Source organism: Diabrotica undecimpunctata, chromosome 2 (genome assembly GCF_040954645.1).
Source record: "Diabrotica undecimpunctata isolate CICGRU chromosome 2, icDiaUnde3, whole genome shotgun sequence".
Taxonomy (NCBI): Eukaryota; Metazoa; Arthropoda; class Insecta; order Coleoptera; family Chrysomelidae; genus Diabrotica; species Diabrotica undecimpunctata.
This window is the reverse complement of record NC_092804.1, coordinates 7,435,265-7,456,399: the sequence shown is the minus strand read 5'-3', so window position 1 is coordinate 7,456,399 and position 21,135 is coordinate 7,435,265. Positions and strand designations below refer to the sequence as shown.

Genomic DNA, 21,135 nt, shown 5'->3' with positions numbered 1-21,135 from the left:
AACGACAATACGTCAACCTGCAAATGGCACTTAGATCAATTAGCACAGCACATGATCTCGGACTTACAGGCGGCTCCATCTTTGGGCTTCGTTTGCAATCACTAGAGTGAAGTTAGCACGTAGATCTGATAGGGGGACATTGGCATAGGAACATAGATCATATTGATTGAATAAAAACAAAATTTTATGTTTTGGCACTTAGATCACTTAGCTTGGACACTCTTCAACTTCTTTCCTTAAGTTCCGTAAATTGACAAAAGCCCATATATCTGAAAGACCGTATTATTTAGTGGAAGACTTTCTTATCTAATAACTTAGAACTTACAGTACGTTTAGGTACAAGCAACTTAAGTATTTTTTATATATATTTGGGTATCACATGCAGCAACTTAAATTTATTCGTAAACTAGTTCGTAAGGTCTTAATTTACTTTATCAAACATTATGCCCCCTTTAAATATAATAAAAATTATTAAAAATTGTAAAAAAATTATATATTGATAAACGTTTCTTTATGCGTACCTACAATACATAATTATTAATATAAAAACTTTGTTAAATGGAGTTTATTGTGTACCAAAAGATTTTTTAATATAAATATGTTATAGAATACTTCAAAAAAAATCTATAACTGAATTCTTATAATTTTATTTTGATACAATTTGGATATAATTCAAATAGTCTGCTTCCTCATAGTCATAATACGCTCGCTGTTATTTGTTTGCTCATTCCAAAGACAAAGTAAAATTTGTCAAGTTGTATAATAGTACGATCCCAAATTTAATAGCACATATCATTTTTATTTTTTTATTTTTTCAGGCTAGAAGCACCTACACCATGCAACCCAAAAAGCCGCTTGCGATCTTCCTCTGCGTTAGTGGCGCATGCTTGATCTTCACCGTCATCGGCATCCTCTTTATGACACTCTGGGCCACACTCTACGAAGCCATACTAACAAGCCAGTTGACCCTTACTCCCAACAGTAACGCCTTCAGCCTTTGGGTGAAAAACCCAGTTCCTTTGACGCTCACTCTATATATGTTTAACTGGACTAATCCCCATGATATTTACAACAAAAGTATTAAACCGAGGTTCGAGCAAATAGGACCGTATGTGTACGAAGAGGAAAAGATAAAGACTGATATTATTTGGAACGAAAACGATACGGTTACCTATAAGAATCTGAAGACTTGGTGGTATGTTCCGGAACTAAGCAAAGGATCGCCTTATGATCCATTTACCACAATTAACCCCATTGCATTGGTAAGTTACATTTTACCAACAATATATCTAGTTGTAGCATGGCTTTATATTTTATATATAATTTTAGTTATTTTCGTTTTAACTAAAAAATTGGACAAAAATACGTATTTGCTTACATTCATGTGGACCTATAACGGCTAGATTTTTACAAAACACTTATCCATTTATCGTTTATTTCAACATGAAGTTTTTTTGGTTGAATATATGATTTGGTTGAATATTGATGAATCTATATTCATTATTTCTTTGATCTTACCCGTTCTTATATGATATTGTAAGGAATATTCGGGAAAACAACGTCATAATGCTATCTCATATCATCTGAAATCGATGTTAAAAATTCGTGTGTAACGTGGAGATAAAAAACCTATGTCGTAGTACTCCACCTTTTCCTTCTCAAGCTCTTACCTGCTCTACATTACATCTACTCCACTCCATACTATTATGAGTAACAAAATTCTTCTACTTTCTCTCTTTCTCCATACTCTATTTGCACTTTATTCCAGTAGCGTTCATAACATTTAAAAAATTCGAATTTGTTTCACTATGCAGCTTAAAATCAACTAGATAGTTTACTGTGACCCCCTCTAAGTCTTTTGCAAACCTCCACGTCCATCCAGTCTTTTTATACAATAGGACAATGCTCCGCAGTGACTTCATAATTACTGACCTTAACAATTTACTTATTAGTCTCCTCTTTGTCAATCTGTTTTAGAAGACGCTGAAACAACCATGTTTCGTGAATATCTAAGCCACATAAGAGTGTACCTACTAATATTCACGTTCTCCCAAATTAGTAATAAGACGCTGGTTTTATTGTGCCTTCCTCCCCTCTTGCGTCAATTTTTGCTGTAATTTATTTATTACCTTATCTCTCTTGCATATTAAGTCGCCCTCTATCCGTTTTCGTTTGTAGATATTCTTTCTCTCCTACACTATCAGATTCATCGATGGCACACCGGCCAGAACTGACAGTCTCAAAAAGCTTCATGTATATCTGCGCTCCATACAAAAGTACTGAATGTACCATCTCGTCAAACTTTCCCTTAGTCCACCAATATTCCACACAAGTCTACACAGAAGACCCAGTACCGTTCCTGTACTTCTAGTAATTCGCTCAACGTGCTCAAATTTCCTGAGATTGCACTGTAAATAAAAAACAGGGTTGACAAGACAATATGACAAGATGCCATATCTTGTCATTCTCTATTACCTTTATTCCCCTACACTAATCACTCTCTTAATTTTTGCCGTTTTATTAAAAATACTGCTTCTGCATTTTTTCCCGTTTGGTTGGTCACATCCATCTGCCCTTTTAATTCTTCTTGTATTCTAATCACCACTACATGCTGAATCGCATGACTGCACTCCTCCCATATGTTGATTTACTTAGACTTACAAATTTACTGAACACTCAATGTATAAATATGATTAGATTCCAAGTCAAGCAACTCAGTGCCCCATAGGCTCCTACACTCTGGAAGTTCATCGTGCTTGAGATTTGCCCGCTTCACCTAGACTTTGAGACCAGTTGTAGTTTTTTACTACAATCTGTGGTATCATTCTAATCTAAAGGAGATCCTCTGTGAAGTAGCTTATATTCAGAGCTCTGCAAACAGTCTGTTGAATTAAAATCCTTTATCTTTACTATCTTGTTTATAATGGATAGTGGCCTATATTTTGGTTTCTGTCTATCCTTTCAATATTTTTTGATCGTAACAAGCTCTCCGAATAAAAAACCACTCGCCAAATTACCGTACAAATCTATCATCGCTAGCACACACACCCCTACAAATACTCTGTTGTATCCCATCTGGTTCCGACGCTTTTCCTATCTGCTGCTTGGTCGTAGCAGCTAACAGGTCCTTTTCAGATGCTTCAGGTATCTCTTCAATCTGCCGCAGTTCCTGCCATGCAGCAGAATTATTGTTACTCAATTTATTTGAATTCTTCTGTTTCTCATTATTAATTTTCAGGTCCAATTCGTTGAGTTCTTACATTAATTTTTTTAAAAGAATGTTTGTTTGTACCAGAAGCGAGAATACAGAATATAGTGAATTGGTAGTGTAGTTGAAAGAATAAAATAATAATTTTTTTTTCAGTCAGCAGCACACTCAGTCCGTCACTGGCACATGCTGATAAAAAAAGGGTTCGCCTTTTCACTCAGAGCCTTAGTATCAGAGATCTGGACCACCCATTCGGTAACTGAAGTTCTTTTTGATGGATACGAAGATCCACTTTTAGCGATGGCTAGTAAGATGTCGTTTTTACCAAAGTCTGCGATCATGGATAAATTTGGATGGTTTTACGGTGTAAGTACTGATCATTTCATTTCACTGATATGATCAATTTGCTTAACAAATAATCAATAAAAAATTACAGAGACTGTACAGAGTCAGAACCTATGACGAATCTTCTTAGGACGTGAATAGAGAATTTAATTAGCTTTTATATAGGTACCTTGCTGTGTTTATTAATAATACTAAAGAAACACTCTAACGTATTTTTGACATGACAGCATATCCACATTCTCGTCCAGAAAAACTCTGTTTTTTTCTTAGATTACTTTAAGACAGTGTCCCACAATGCAATCATCAGTACAAAAACATATCCTGGAACTGACATCAATTCCGATCAAAGAAACAAAAACCTCAATACCAACTATTAGACATCCAATTATTGAAAAACGACACCATACATCAGACAGTAAATAAAGAATTAAACAAAAATTTAGGAACTATCGACCACAATAGAATTAGCGAGTACGATGACATAAACGTTCTGTGGAAAACTATTAAAGAACAAATGAACAATGTAACAGAAAAACATCTAAAAGTAACACCTAGAAATAACAAACAGGAATGGATGAGAGAAGAGATTTTACGATTAATGAACAAAAGAAGAGAATCTAAAGGAAAAAATGACAAGGAAGGAGAATACAAAAGACTAAATAGAATAATTCGAAAAAAAATAACCGAAGCAAAAGAGAAATGGCTGGAAACAAAATGCGTGGAAATAGAAGAACTACAACAAAGGCACGATTTTTTTAATTTACATAAAAAGGTAAAAGAGTTTACATCGACTACCAAGAGAATGACTTTTCGCACCATGCTGAACACGGATGGCAAACTGCTAGAATCAACGGAAGATAAACTGAAAGAATGGGAAAACTATATTAAAATTCTTTTTCACGACATACGAGAAGAACCAAGATTGGAAAATAACAACGAAGGGCCAACAATTCTGAAATCTGAAATCATAAATTCAATTAATCATCTTAAAACAAATAAAAGCCCAGGTCCAGACGGAATATACCCAGAAACGTTAAAATTAATCAGCGAAGGAAATATCGAAATATTTGTCCTTTTATTCAATCGCATTTATGATACAGGTAAAATACCCCAAGATTGGCTGGAGTCAATATTCATCCCACTACCAAAAAAGCCAAACCCACAACACTGCAATGCGTTCCGTCTGATAAGCCTTATGAGTCATGCAGTAAAAGTCCTACTAAAAATCGTAGATAATCGTATCTATAGAAAGTGCGAAACAATCATCGGAGACGATCAGTTTGGATTCAGAGCCGGCATGGGAACGAGAGAAGCCCTGTTCAGTTTACTAGTTCTCTCCCAAAAATGCTACGAGCAACAGAAAGATATATTTATATGCTTTATAGACTTCGAAAAAGCATGTGATAGAGTAGGACACGACCTACTATTAGAATGTTTGCAAGAAGTCGGTTTAGATGGAAAAGACATCAAATTCTTAAAAAACTTGTACTGGAACCAAAACGCCAGAGTTAGGATCGAAAGTTCCACATCCGCAGAAGTAGAAATTAGGAGGGGAGTTAGACAGGGATGTGTTCTGTCGCCTCTGCTGTTTAATCTTTACTCCGAGTTTCTATTTAAAGAAGCATTGGAGGATTCCAAGGATGGAGTCAATGTGAATGGCGTAAATATCAACAGTATCAGATACGCCGATGATACAGTGTTAATTGCGGATTCCGACTTAGTTCTACAACTACTTATCGACAAGACCAACTCGACCTGTGAGCAATTTGGTATGAAAATAAACATTAAAAAAACCAAAGTGATGTCAATCCGAAAAAACCAAAACGTACCTCAACCTTGCACAATAAATGGGCACATTTTAGAACAGGTCAATAGATTTAAGTACCTGGGATGTTGGATCGATAGCAGCCTAAATCCTGATCTAGAAATAAGATCGAGAATAGAACAGGCCAGAAAATCTTAAAAAAAAATAAAAAAACTGCTTTGTGATTCTCGAATAAAACTCGAAATTCCACTACGTTTATCAAAATGCTACGTCTGGTCGACTCTTCTATATGCAGTTGAAACGTGGACGCTTAAAACATCAACCGTAAATAAATTGGAGGCCTTTGAAATGTGGATCTACCGGAGAATACTCAAAATTTCATGGACATCGCATACCTCAAACGAAGAAGTGCTGCATAGAAAAGGCAAGGAAAGAGAACTTTTTAACACAGTAAAAGATAGAAAAACATTATACCTAGGCCACATACTGAGAAATAATAAGTACCAATATGCCCAACTGATAGTGAAAGGAAAAATCGAAGGAAAGAGAGGCCTAGGAAGGAAAAGACTATCGTGGCTCAGAAACATCCGACAATGGACAGGGCTAAATTTTGAACAGCTAATAATAACAGCTGAAGATAGAGAAGAGTTTAAAATTGTAGTAGCCAACCTCCATTGAGGAGAGGGCACTTTAAGAAGAACATGTCTCAGGAGCAAAACGCCCTGTCTGTATTTGGTTTCAAATCCCTAAACATTAGTACGTTATCATAATTTCAAGCTATACGATATGCATGCTTTCTCACTTAAGTCTCAGTGTACCAGATGTGCCATCGATACAACGGCCATGATCTAAAACAATATTGTTTTCTGTCATGCGCGCTGTTTGGAATTTGCAAAATAAATCTTTCGACAAAGTTTTCTTAAAAAAAGTAGGCAGTCTATGTCTCTGGAGAAGAAAGCCATGTCATGTCATACAAATATCATTACCTACATGACATTTCTGATTTATTTTTCTGTGTGTTCCCGTTTATTAGTGCCTTAAAAATTATAAGTATTTAAAAATCCTTTATAAAAGATATAAAATTTAAAATTTAATTATATTCCTTTTATAAAGAATTTTTTAATAAAACATTTGTGATTTATGGTATACAGTTAACTACAGTTATTTTATTTTCCTTGTGGATACTCGTACTTTATTTAATTCTTTTACCATATCTTCTACTCAGTTTTATGAGTATTATTAACTTAAGAGAGCACATAGTGATAATTAAACATTCTATTGGTACTTCTTTTTGTTACCTTCTTCATTATTTTACATGTTTTACATTTATTATATTACAGTTGAAATAAATTTATTAACGTCTCCCAAATTTTTAGAGAAACGGTTCATCTGACTTCGAGGGAGTCTTTAACATGGACACTGGAACCGCTGGAGGCCAATTAGGCGAGCTCCAATCATGGAAATATGCCGAACACACTGGATATTATCCGGACCATTGTGGTGAATTTAAACAAGCTTCAGCGGGTGATTTTTTTCCAAGAAGTTTAACAAAGCAGTCGGTTGTAAAGATGTTCTCTCCCGATTTGTGCAGGTATATGGATTTGGAATATGAGAAAGAGGTCGTTATACACGGCCTAGTTGGATATAAATATGCGGCAGGACAAAAATTTTTAGATAACGGTGAGACGAAAATTTAATTAAACGTAAATATATTTTCCTCCTCTTCCCCGTTGCCCTTTTAGATGTAGGATTTGAGATAGATATGTTAAATATAATTGCTAATCTCCAAATGAAACAAGAAATTGTAAAACAATTTTTTATTTGAGAAAATGAAGCTATATAATTATTAACAGGAGAAAGCAAATCTAAAATCCGCAACAATACACAACTTTAAGAAAGGACTTCTTGCTGTGTAGAAAAAAATGTTAAGATCCCCACCCTATTGTAAAAAAATTGATACTTAGGTATGGAGTCTAATTTAAAGGGCATTTATTGAGAAAACATTCTAGAGTTGCCAACGGCATAGGCAACATTACAAAGTACACAATTAATACTTAAAAAACATTTAATAATTGCTTATTAAAAAGACCCAAAATATATAAATAGGTATACAATTTTTATAGCAGAAGCTCTAGCAATAAATAGAGCGCTTGATTGGTATGAAAAAAAATCTATTTAAGAGAGATGTAATTCTATCTGACTCCAAATTGGTTTGGAGAATGCAAAAACAAAATATATCAAATTTGTGTGACTAGAAGCAACGATTGAAAGTAATAATGATTTCTTTATTCATCTAGTCACTAATCAAGAAATATTCCAGGAATAAATGGGAAACTTTATATAAAAGTATTACGAATTCTCATAACAGTCACTATTATTCAATTCATCCAACTCTGCAAAATAGCATTCCTCACCTAACCTTACCTCCTTCCAAATCATATGCTTCCACTAGGGGAACGACGGGTAATTACGAACACTTAAGGAAAATAATTGTTTAATTGAAATATTAAAATGTTGGAAACTCGGAAACCACTACAGAGTTTCTAACAGTAATACAGCTATTAATTTTTGTTATTGGATAATCAAAAATAAAAATTTTAATAATAAAAAAACTCAATTAAAAATTTTCACGAAATGTTCGCTGTTACCCCGAAATGTCGGGTAATAATAAACATGAGAAGGGTAATGGCGAACAGTATTACCTATTAGCAAAAAATCACATTTATATTTGTCCGGTGTGTCCGAGCCGCTGCATAATTTATGCACCCATCCACCACATATAATGCAACGGAACCAAAGTTCGCTTTTCCCGAACTCACCACAAATAAACAAGATTCTCCTTCATTACAATCGTCGGTATTAATATCGTCATTGTCATCAGATTCATCATCTTTATATGATGTCGAATCTTCCTCTTCGCTTGAAGATTGTAGTACTTTTATCTTTGCAGTTTCATTTTTCTTTTTTAAAAATTTTTGTTTTTCAATTTCTTTTTCCATTTTTTGTTTCCTTCTAAGCTCCTTTTGTTCGAGTTCTAATTTCAAAGGCGTTGAGGTTAATATTTCGGATCTTTGTTTTTTTCTTCCACCCTTCTTCGGAACAGATATCTTTTGTTTTTCTTTCGGTAAAGGCAAGATATCGCTGAATGAAACATTTTCGGTATTTTCACATATCTGGTTTTCTTTGGAAGGGCCTGGTTGGGGTTCCAGTAAATCTTCTTGAATAGTTTGTGAAAGACCTTCTTGGCTATTATTTTGTTGAGTTTGAGTATCGTTTGAACTGTAAAAGTCTTCTTCATTAAATGTATTTCGGTTGAATGGAAAAATTCTGGTCTTCTCAAAACCGTTTGCAGCTGTGTCTATGCTTGCAACTCTAGTATACGCCTTTGAGAATAAAGTGCTTATATGGCACATTTCAATTTTCTCATAGGGTTGAGATTTTAAAAACGAATCACATTCAACGTCATATACTCGCTTCAATGATGAGAAAAAGCTAACGTCTAGTGGTTGCAGACGATGCGAGGTATGTGGAGGTATTGACAGCATAGTGATACCATTTTCTTTGTAAAAATTATAAATTGCAATAGAGCAATGACTGGAGTGATTGTCCAGCATCAGTAAAATGGGATCATCTCTTGTAGGTTTATTGGTTTTCGCAAAATGTTGAATCTAAAACAGGAACACTTCTTCGTTCATCCAACCGCTTTTTGAACAGGAGTACAAAGAACCTGGAGGCGCATCATTTTCTAAAGCAGGATTTCTTTTCAGTCTTGGATAAATGAATAGTGGAGGTGTAAAAGATCCGCTGGCACTCATACAACAGCATACCGTCACGTTCTTGCCTCTTTCTCCACTTAAAACGGCTCTAACTTGTTTTTGGCCTCTAGGTCCAATGATCCGATTAGGCCTATTTAGGTTTGTAATGCCAGTCTCATCGACATTAAATATTCGAGTAGGTGGAAACTTGTATTCATCGTACAGCTTACCCAAATTGTCATAAAACCTTGAGACTTGATCCTTATTGAAACCTTGAATGCGATTAAGACTTGTTGCTTCAGGTTTACGGAAACTTAACTCAGGATGCCCTGACATGAATCCATATAACCAGTCTTTACCTGCTTCTTGTTTTTCTCTGTTGAAACTATGTTTTAAGTTTAATTTATCTGCATAGGCGAAGGCCTCTTTTCGCAACTGAATTGGGGTTAATCCATAAAATATTTTAGATAACGTTAGTAAATGACGACATATTTCTTCTTTCTGTTCATTTGAAAAGAGAGTGTTTGCACCCAGCCTGCCTTTGTAAAAGCCTCTAGAGACTCTGTTTTGTAATGTTGTAACAGGTATATTAAATTGGCGTGCAGCTTCCCTTAGGCCATAACGTCTTTCTTCAATTGCCTTTAGAGCAGCTTTCATTTGATCATCAGTCCATGAAAATTTGTTGGTACTTCGTTCCCGTTTAAAAGGCATCTGAAAAAAAAACAAATTGTTAAATAAGCAAAAGAAAAGCAAAAATGGGAAGAAAATCAAGCCAAATTATTAAAAGAGTAAACGCGAACACTTGGCGGGTAATCGTGAACATCTGTTCGTGATTACCCGATTTGGAAATGAATATGAAGAAACGAAACAATCATAATATAAATGCATTTAACTTCTCCGTAATAGGACAATTTTATAGGTTAAATAATAGTAAGTTAACTAACTCTAACAATTTAAATGAAACCATCAAGTGTTTAGGTACATACCTTATTTTCTGAATTGCTAAAATTGTAGTGCAAGCACCAAAAACAAATAAATCGCTGTAAAAAATTCCACAAATACGGGGCAACTGTGTATCTATGCCACCACGTGCAGACTAGTAGGAAGCACGAGGGATGATTCGATACTACTAAATACTCATATGGTATCGATACCTTCATTCGATACTGAGTACTCGGTATCGACTGAAATCGTATTCGATACCGAGTACTAGTATCGAATGAAAATACTAGTATCGAAACACTATACAAACTGGTTTGAATATTGTTTTGTTAAAAAAATTATTTTTCTTCTTTTTATCCTTTATATACTGTTACTATGATCATTATGTATAATTAAAATAAAGTTGATTCTAATGGACTGCTGGAGTGAAAACGTAGATTTTATTGACATCTGTCAGTTTCACTTTCCAAACAAACCTTGTTTAGTGTGGATAATTTGTATTTTTCGTTGTTTTATCATTTTTTTTTACAGAACCTTTCCGCTTTTTGCAATATCTAAGTATTCTAATAGTTACTACAACAAGTTTACAAGGTTGTGTAAATAATAAAGCATATTGTTTTATAAAAATAGCAATAAAATGCATGTATCAATAAAGTGAGGTTAGAATTTCTTTAATTTAAACTTTTAAACTATATTTCATATAAATAGAATACTGAATTATGATGGTATTATCGTAAAAAACACTATACTTAAAAGAAAAAGCAGCAGAGAAAGCAAAATTTTAACTTTATAGAAATTAAAAAGTCTTGAGATTGGGCATTTCAACCATTTCAACTTTTGTTTGGAAAGTAATAATAACAATATGGCCGCCGTGACGTCACTCCGGCTGTCCATTCCACAAATTTTATTGTTTATTTTTCAGTCATCTGTCACTCTGTCCTGTTACCTGTACTTGTGAGTGCTGTTACGTCATACAAGTGGTATTCTGTGATTATATTACGTCACGTCACATATGAGTAACGAGTACTCATAAGTATCGATACCAGAACCCGGTATCGAATGAGGTATCGATGCCTTGATTCGATACCGACCTAAGTACTTGGTATCGAATGCCGAGTGGTATCGATTCATCCCTAAGCACGTTATGAAGTTTACAACGGAATGATACAGATGACGTACGCATGTATTCTGTGATGTCGCCATCACCCGCTGTTCGCTATTACCTGGAATAGCCCCGTTCCCCTATTACTAGAATTAAAATTCATCATGGTTGCTTTTAAACCCATCTATTTAAAATAGGAGTATTTTAAAGCCCCTTTTGTGAGTGTAACAACACTTCAGTGGGAGACTTAAATCACATATTTTTCGAATGTGCCAAACACATGGGATCATCCAGAGTTATTATCCAAATTGTACAAACTACATATTGCGGGTCTAGTTAATATATTATGTTTAATTGCCTCATTCAACAAATCAGTGTATGATCTTTTGATTGGTTTTCTCAGCAAAACACAAATAAATATTTAACATAAATAGCTTAAAAAATTTTGAGGGTCACTAAAATAGAATTGATACGCACCAATATATACTATTTAAAAATAGGTATATTACAGTACATTTAATATTAAGTCAGTAATATTTCATTAATAAGGTCTGCTAATGAACATAGTTGGAAGCCAAACCTCTCCACACATACGTACATACATAAATGGGCAACCAACATTACTTATGAATTTAACAAGAGACTTTAAAAAGGGGGTAGCAATTTGCAAAAGGGGATAACAAAGATCCCTTGACGAAAAACGAGAAGTATTTAAAATCTAGAATGTTCTAGATATCACCGAAATATTCCGAAATGTCTCGTACGGTTAACAACGACGTCAGAAAATTTATATAAATAGGAAGTTGACAGTACAAATTTAGTAATTGAGTTTTTGAATAGGTAGTTTTGTCATTCGGTTAGACTTTTTAACAAGTATTGTTGCTGTTTTTAATGAAAGTGATTTTAAAGAAGCGAAACAATATAAATAAACTGGTTAATAATTGACTAACCAAACAAATATTAAATTGTAAGACAAAGAACTGTAGACTGCCCAATGAAAAGATGCAGCCAAGTATGATTCCAGAACAAAAAGCAAATGCTTTAAGCCTGCAATCAAGCAGAAGACGACTTATACGTGTTAATATGTTGTAATAGTAATCAACTATTTCTCTTTTCAGGAACCAATATACCCGAAAACAAATGTTTCTGTGATGGTGATTGCATGCCTTCTGGCGCACTAAACGTATCCAACTGCAGGCATGGCTCCCCAGCGTTTGTTTCTCTGCCTCACTTTTATAAGGCCGATCCGTATTATACCAGTATTATAGACGGTGTGGTTCCCAACGAAACAACTGATGACTTCTTCATGGTTTTCGAACCTGTAAGTAATATTTATTATAAATTTCTATTCTTTTATGTGACTATTTATATTTATTTATATCGTGCCGATAAACAGGAAAATAGGGGAACCCGTTTAAAATAGCTTAATTCTTTATTAATTGTAAACTATATTTTGATGTTATACCAGGAAAAAACTGGTCCGAATTATTAAACTTAAATATATTACTTATGTCTTCCTCTTCTTTACGTGGCGGAAGTTGGCAATCATCATGGCTATTCTGATCTTAGATGCTGCCCCTGTGAATAGTTCGATTGGTGTGCATCCGTACCATTTCATCAAGTTATGCAACCATGAGATTTTTCTCCTTCTTACACTTCTCTTGCCCTGGCTTTTTCTCTTGTATAATCAATTGAAGTAGGTGTTGTATCGTTCATTATGTATAACATGTCCCAGGTATTGCTTTCGTGTCTTGATGGTTTCCAATATTTCCATTCTTTTGTTGACTCTTCTCATAACTTCGTTGTTTGTTACATGCTCAGTCCATGATATCTTCAGGATTCTTCTATACACCTTAGTTCAAATGCTTCCAACTTTTTAATGGTCGACGCGTTAAGTGTCCATGCTTCTATCCCGTAAAGCAGCGTCGAGAAAATATAACACGTTGCCAGCCTAACTCTCAAGTCTAATTCCAGTTCTCTTGCACAAAGTACCTTTCTCATTTTATTGAAGTTTGTTCGTGTTTTTTCTATTCAAACTTGATTTCTTTGGAGTAATCGTTTGTGTGATTAATTATTGTGCCAAGATAATTGTAGTTTTCAACTTGATCTAAAGTTTTACCGTTAATTGTCAGCCTTTTATCATTATTTTGGGTTTTTGATATAAATTTAGGTTTCCTCTTTCGTCGTTGAGGGGCTCTTCCATATATTCTGGTTATCGTTTTAGCTTTTCGTCAGTCGTTATCATGGTATTTCCATTTTTATCTAAAAGAGTTGTGTTGTGGTTTCTTTATTGCCTCTCTTATTACATTGTTAAGGATTTTGTAATTGTGGCTGTCTATGTTCTTGGCTTGTCTTCTTTGGTCCATTCTGCCGAGTATTTCGTCGGTCATCCAGTTGTCTCTCTTTCTTATCGGTTCTTTTAATATCTCTCTGCATGGAACGAGGAGGCAATTTTTTAATGTTTCCCATTGTTGGTTTATCTCGTATGTGTTCTGTTGGAGTTTGTTTTTTATATCAGCTTCTTTCAGTTTTCTAACATCTAATTTTGGAGTTCTTTGGGGTTTTCTAATACCTTTAAGCTTAAGCGTGTATCTGCTCCTGGATATGTTTTAACTGATTTGATAGTGTGACGATATCTCTCTTTAATCATTATATAATCGATTTAGTTTCTTACCACCTTTTCCAGTTTATCTGCTGGTGAGCGCCATGTATATAGCCGTCTCATAGGTAATTTAAAGAACGTGTTTGTGATTATTATTTTGTTCTTGGCAGAATTATATTAGACGATCTCCTCTATCGTTACGGATTAATTATGTGTATGAGTATGCGTATATATTACTGAAATTGATTGTTTTATATTTTTTAGAACACCGGTATACCACTGCAAGTTTCAGCTAGGCTACAATTAAATTTGCGAATGGAGGCTGTTCAAGGAGTAGGGTAAGGATAAATTTATTGTTATAATAAGTTCTTTTTCTAATTTTCATTTTTATGTTAAGCAAATTGACCTCTGATCTGTTATATTTTCTTACTCTGCAGAAAGACTCTGTGTTAGACTCAGAAATTTAAAAGTAATTATATTTTTTCTTTTCAGTTTATTCGAGGACGTACCCACAGTATTTTTCCCAGTACTATACTTCGAGCAAACGGTGCTGATACCCGAAAACATGGTATTCATGATCAAAATACTTATCAACTTTAAAGTGATTTGCACGTCAATCGGAATCTTCTTCATCTGTCTTCCAGTGCTCATCTTCCTCTGCGTGTTTTACCAAATGTGGAGCAAGAAAGTCTTCAGTCGAAACAGGACGACTATAAAGCCAAAAGAAGAAGTTCCTCTCAACCAGTCGTAGTAGTATAGATAGATATGTATAAAACAAAGTCTGTGCAACTATATACTGTGATCTTACAAGATATTTTGATAGTTGGGTTTAAACTATGTGTCTTGTAAACATAAGAATATAGAAAAACTTAAAAAGAAAAGACAAAAAAGTTGAACAATAATAGGTTCTACAGCAGAAACTTAAAAATTGGTCTTTTGTGAGAGTACACATACATCTTTAATGTACTCGACGTGTTCTCTCTCTACCACTACTTCAAGTACCACTGCTCTACATAAGTACCTCTATTTAGAATATATTGATGTACTATGGGAATTGAATCGAGATTTATTCTTCTGTTTCTTTGAGAGTCTTGTCTTTTCTTACTGTTTTTCGTTGACGTCGCTTCCGTTTATTTGTTTGGTTCTGAGGCCATAAAGAGTTGGGGTGTCCCTTCATGCTTTTCGGTCTTCTGTTATTTTTCTTTTGTTATGCACGCTTCCTTTTAGAAGAATTTTGTTTTCTGATTATTAATTATTCTGATTCTGCTGGTGTTTTCTGTAGGAGCACCTCCTTCTGCTGATTTATCGTTTCATATATGCCGTCATCATTTTTACGGTGTCTATATGCAGTCTGTCGCCTCATACCTCTGGTGGGCTACTTCTCATTATCGTTCCATACTTTGGTCCGTTGGGGATTCTTCTACAAGGTCTGAAAATGGCCGGTTGAGGTCCATCACAGGTGTAACTAATGCGCCCTATGGTTTCCGGCACATTTCACTGATTTAGGGGTGGTATAGAATCTGGTACTGATATATTGATATGGTAGGTAATTGTAGCATTGAATGGGTTTTGTCGATATGTTTAAGTTTTCAATGGTCACTTTCAAGTATCAGTGGGGTCACCTTTTTCATCGCCTCCCATAGTTTTCCTCCCAGCTTTTCGATTTCTCTCTTTTACTCGTCCTCATACAGTGCATCTGTTATCTTCGTTTTCTCGTCGCTAATGGACGCACTTATATTGATTTTCACCTTAGCTTCTTTTGCTCCTTTTCCTTTGGCTTTAAAAATTTCTGTTGATGATGTTCGTAAATTTCTTTCATTCCTTTTGGTTCGTGCTAATTTTGTTTACTGCGCTTTTATATCTATGAAGTATCTTTGGAGTTTAGTGTGCTTCGCCTTGATTTGATGGACTACATTTTTTTTATTTTGGCTCGTCTTTTCTTTGGTTTGAGATTTATTGTTTTGAGTTTTTTCTACTATCTATTTTGGCTGTATCTGCTTGAATTTCCTCAGTTTGTTTCTTTTTCTATTCTATAAGGAATTTTTCTTTACAAAATTATTGTAGCTACTGCTTTCTTCAGATATTTTGAGTGTATCTAATCTAATCAATTCTCCGTATCTCCTGAGTTTGGTACTCAGGTTTTTGATTTTTTTATTTTTCTGTACGTTGTTTCTCTATGTTAAATTTCTCACTCTTTGTTACTTTTTCCAGATTTTGTTATTGATTTTTTGCCTTTTCCTGGTGTTTTCAGGTACTTATGTGCTCACATTGTTTTTGATGTGTCACAATCTGTCACAATTTTCTTACATTATTAAAAATTCTTACATTATGCAAATATTTTAGTATGGCACCAAGTCCCTGAAGCAATGGGTTTTCGTACATAGGTTTTTTGCTATTTGATCAGTAGGTACTACCATGTACCATTATACAAAAGGGATAATGGTCTTTGCTTTCTCTATATCATTTAGTTGCCACTTTAGTTTTGAAGGCTAACATATTGATCTGCAATATTCTAGATTTAAACGGCTGTTAAATTTTCTTTCTTTGCGAAATATACTTCCTTTTTCAACTTCGGATTCTTATTTATTTGTCCAATGAGCACCATAGGGGGTACAGGTTGAGGGGTATTTGGACATAGCAGAAGATATTATTGGACATAACAGAAGATTCTAGCCGAGGCTACCTAAGGGTCTCTTTTCTATTGGTGTAGGATAGTTTTTTGGCGGGTCCATTGATACACAACGCAGAATTATTTTTCTGGATTTTGGGCTTAAGTGATTTGTGTTCAGCTTTATATAATGAGTGATCGTGAGCGTTTATTGTATAAACTTTTCTATATATTCAGTAGCTTATATTTTCTCCATCAACTTGTTTTATGTGGACCAATCAGTTCCACACTGGGTAGGCGTCCTTTCATGTTAAACAACACATTATCTGTGCAGTTGTTCTTAGAATGTCAGCGCGTGCGCCGTAGTTAATTGCAGCAAATTTTCTTGATTGTTGTTGGTATTCGTTGTCGGCATCCAAGCTATGAATGATAAATGATAAATATTTGTTTTAGTTTTCTTTGTTAAGTTTCTACTTCACAAGAATTGGATGTGCTTTATTATTATATTTCTTCATTTTTATATTAATTTTCTATATAAATTAATTACTTTTCCGGCCTTCATCTGCATTGACCACAAGGTCTATACTTCTTATAAAATTGTCGTCTTCTTCTGTTCCTCTTACAGAATATACGGTGTCGTTTCTATTTAAGTATATATAAGTCCTATTTTGTGAATTCTTCATTTAGTGTATTAATTATATAGGTTATGCGCAAGAACTATCTGATCATCTGATGGCGCTTTAGTTTCAGTGTTTTTAATAAAGATTCTACTAAAAAGATAAGATCAGTTTAAAATAAAATTGGGAAAGCCAAGAGTTCCGTTTAAGCCCAGAATTTTCCACTGTGAGAATGCCTCAGAATTTTGATTTTAATCAACTTTATAGGTAAACAACCTGTCTAAGCACATCTACATTATTATTTTAATATATTTTTTTAACAATCTTTTCCATTCTCCACTTTCATGGAATTTATTTTTCTTCTTTAATTTGTAATGTTGTATTCTAATGGCCGTTTAGTACTTCCAGTTGTACGATGTATGCAACACAAAGTACACTGAAAGTGCACAGGCGCAGGTAATGTACACATCATCAATAAAGTGGAAGTGGTAGCATTGATAGCTTGATGATAGAATTTCTGGGGGAACAGGAATGACGAATGACGAATGTGGCTAAATTAAAACACTATAAGAGTTTCTATTACAGCACGATTTGTCTGTATAAAAGACATTAAAAGATAGTATTCTCAATATGAATGCTTGTACCTTTGACTGCCCAATTATTTACAAATGTTTACAAGATATTATAGATAACCCAATTACTTCACGGGTATGCTTTTATACGAAAAAAGCGTAGTAAAAGATTGTTGAAATATAGCATTGATATTTATAGAAAAAAATGTGATAGAAAATTGTTAAACTACGTTTAGCAATATGTTAATATTGTCTTTTATATTTATAGTTTGCTCACTATTCTGTATAATCGATATTTGGGTATTTTATTTAAATAAACAAATGGAGGTTATTCAGGATTTCTTAAGTAAACTTCTCTATTATTATTCTTAAGGTTTAGATAGTTTGTTAAACTTTTGTATACGTTGTTACAAATATTTTAAAAAATTACCAGAGATTGACATAATTTCATTCTTATTAAAAGCTGTTACTTACAGTAATACTGCACTTGAAGATAATATAAAAAGAGAGAGTTGCTGTTTAAATAAATATTAAGCTTGTGTATACTTTTTGTTTTTTGTTCTTATTTAATTATACTGTAATGTCGATGTCTGGTCAAAAATGTAAATAAAGATTTTTTTAGTGTTTTTAATATATTGCTAAAAAAATTTGGTGTATTTTTTTTGTACAACAAATAACCAAGTAGAGACATCAAAAGAGCATTTTGAGGAGATGCTAGGCATGCCCAAGGAAAACGAGGATAAAATTGTCAAAAACCTGCAGAATGTAGACTTACGTATATCTTGCGAGGCCCCTTCCAAAACGGAGATAATAACAGCTATCAAATCTCAGAAATAACAAATCTCCGTGAATCGATAACATTGCTGCCGAAATACTTAAAAACTTCCGCATCTAACTACTGAAGTTTTGCTCTCCATAATCCGAGAAGTGTGGAAAACAAACGGCATTCCAGCGGGCTGGAAAAGGGGTAACACTATTAAGCTTCCAAAAAAGCGCAATCTCACACTGTCCAAAAATTGGAGAGGAATAACCTTGCTTACCGCAATAAATAAAATCTTCACGACCATTCATACTTAAAAGATTAACAAACAAGCATTCGATAATGTAAAACATGAATTGATGATAAAATACCTACAAGAGTTGGGATTGGATGCAAAGGATATAAGAATCATTGCCAATCTGTATTGGAATCAGACAGCAACAGTACGTCTTCAAAATTCCAACGAAACAGAAGATTTCTCCATTAAAAAAGGAGTAAGGCAAGGTTGTATACTGTCTCCAATGCTGTTCAATTTATACGTAGAAAAAGCCTTCGCAGAAGCAGTGGAAGACTCTAATAAGGGTATTAAAGTTAACGGCATATTTATTAATAACATCAGGTATGCCGATGATACAGCCATTCTTCTTCTTCTCGTGCCACTCCTAGCGGAGATTGGAAATCATCATGGCCACTGCGACTTTGTTAGCAGCGCGCCTAAAAAGTTCAATCGAACTACACCCGAACCATTCACGTAGATTACGAAGCCACGATATTTTTCTTCTTCCCACACTTCTTTTGCCCTTAATTTTGCCCTGCATGATATTTCTTAAAAGTTCGTACTTTTCACCTCTCACAATGTGCCCCAAGTATTCCATCTTTCTAGTTTTTATCTCATTTAGAATTTCGCATCTTTTGTATAAAGTTTGGAGTACTTGCGTGTTAGTGACGCGGTCCATCCATGATATTCTGAGAATGCGCCTATAGCACCACATCTCGAAAGCTTCGATGTTTTTTGTGGTCAACTGTTTTAGTGTCCAAGCCTCTACTCCATACAACAGGGTAGAAAAGACGTAACACCGCAGCATTCGTATTCGTAACTTTATATTGATATCACGATTGCAAAAGAGTTTGCGCATTCTATTAAAGACTGATCTAGCGATTTCTATTCTACATCTAATCTCTTTTGTTTGATCAGTATCGTCTGTGATCCAAGCACCTAGATATTTATAACAGGACACACGCTCAATCGTTGTATTGTCTATTACAAGATTAGCTCTGATGTTCTTTGATTTCATATACAGCCATAGTGGCAGATAACATCGAAGATCTTCAATGCCTTTTGAATGATCTAACTCTTGCAAGTGAAGCTCGGGGTTTGAAAATAAATATCAAGAAGACAAAATCAATGATTATAAGTAGAAATGATTACCCCAACGCAAAGATATATGTCTCTGGAGAAGAAATCGAACAAGTCAGGCAATTCAAATACTTGGGATGTTTGCTGAATGAGGGTTGGGACCCCGAGAATGAAATAAAGAGCAGAGTTGAACAAGCCAGAAATGCTTTTTTGAGGCTTCGTAAGTTTCTGACTGATCGCAAATTGGACTTCAACCTCCGATACAAGATGCTTAAGTGTTACGTGTGGCCTGTTCTCCTGTACGGAATGGAAGCATGGACGTTAAAGGCCAGTTCCATTAACAAACTTGAAGTGTTCGAAATGTGGTGCCTGCGTCGAATGCTCAGAATATCATGGATGGACAGGGTCAGAAATGAGGAAGTACTCAGAAGAGCGGGCTTAGAGGATAGGGAACTTTTGAATTATGTAAAAAGTAAGAAGACTGCATACTTGGGGCACATTATACGAGGAGAACGTTACACTTTTCAGCAACTGATACTCGAAGGGAAAATAGAGGGTAGGAGAGGTCTCGGACGTAAAAAAATGTCATGGCTGCGCAATATTCGACAATGGACAGGAATCCACAGCTATGAAATGCTTCGCAATGCTGCTAAAAACAGAATTATTTAATCCAGAATATTTAACATCTCACCTGACAAGACGATGTACGGTGGACGCCTACGCAGAAATGCATGGCACCTTAAGAAGAAGAAGAAACAAGATTGAATTTCGACATGGTCAAGCAAGCTTTAGACCAGAATCCTCCTGCATCTTCTTGTTTAAGTGCCATCTCCGCGATGAAGGTTGGCAATCATCATGGCTATTCTGACCTTCGAGGCAGCTGCTCTGAACAATTGCCTTGAGCTGCAACCAAACCACTCTCTCAGGTTCTTCAACCAGGAAACGCGTTTTCTTCCTACGCTTCTCCTACCCTCTACTTTTCCTTGAATTATGAGTCTCAAGATGTATCTTCTTGATATACCACATTAATACTGTGAGGGTAATAATGGAACAATCGCTTGAATGGAACACACTCCGATACATGGTTTTTGTTTACTTCGAGCGTGCCTTTGACAGCATATCTCATGCTGCTTTATGGAAAATTTTAGAGCTAAGAATCGTTCATTCTTCTTCTTATGGTGCCCTATCCAATTAGTGGATGTTGGCGACAATTCTGGCATACTCCTCTCGGTCTTGTGTGGCTCTAAAGAGTACATGGGCATCGACGTTTGTCCAATCCCTTATGTTTTTAAGCCATGAGTATTTCTTTCTTCTGATGACCCGTTTTCCTTCTATCTTCCCTTCCATAATAAGCTTTAAGAACTGGTACTTGTAATTTCGAAATATATGACCCAGATATGCAGTTTTTCTTCTTTTTATTATTGGCAGCAACTCTCGTTCTCTGCCCATTCGATTTAATTCTTCGACATTTGTTGTGTGATCTCTCCAGGGAATTTTAAGTA

At 34.8% G+C, this 21,135-nt stretch overlaps 1 protein-coding gene across 9 annotated transcripts in view; it reads left to right on the top strand.

The window, feature by feature from the left end:
- The window catches only part of LOC140434136 (protein peste-like), a 149,735-nt gene extending 131,570 nt beyond the window's left edge, over positions 1 to 18,165 (top strand). For all 9 annotated transcript variants that reach the window (XM_072522188.1, XM_072522183.1, XM_072522187.1 and 6 more), the window contains 6 exons: positions 819 to 1,262; positions 3,365 to 3,574; positions 6,695 to 6,998; positions 12,236 to 12,438; positions 13,984 to 14,057; positions 14,212 to 18,165. In XM_072522188.1, the coding sequence (XP_072378289.1) occupies positions 837 to 1,262; positions 3,365 to 3,574; positions 6,695 to 6,998; positions 12,236 to 12,438; positions 13,984 to 14,057; positions 14,212 to 14,470 (1,476 nt within the window). In that variant the 5' untranslated portion in view covers positions 819 to 836 and the 3' untranslated portion in view covers positions 14,471 to 18,165. The remainder of the gene's footprint in view (positions 1 to 818; positions 1,263 to 3,364; positions 3,575 to 6,694; positions 6,999 to 12,235; positions 12,439 to 13,983; positions 14,058 to 14,211) is intronic.
- Positions 18,166 to 21,135: the final 2,970 nt, after the last annotated feature.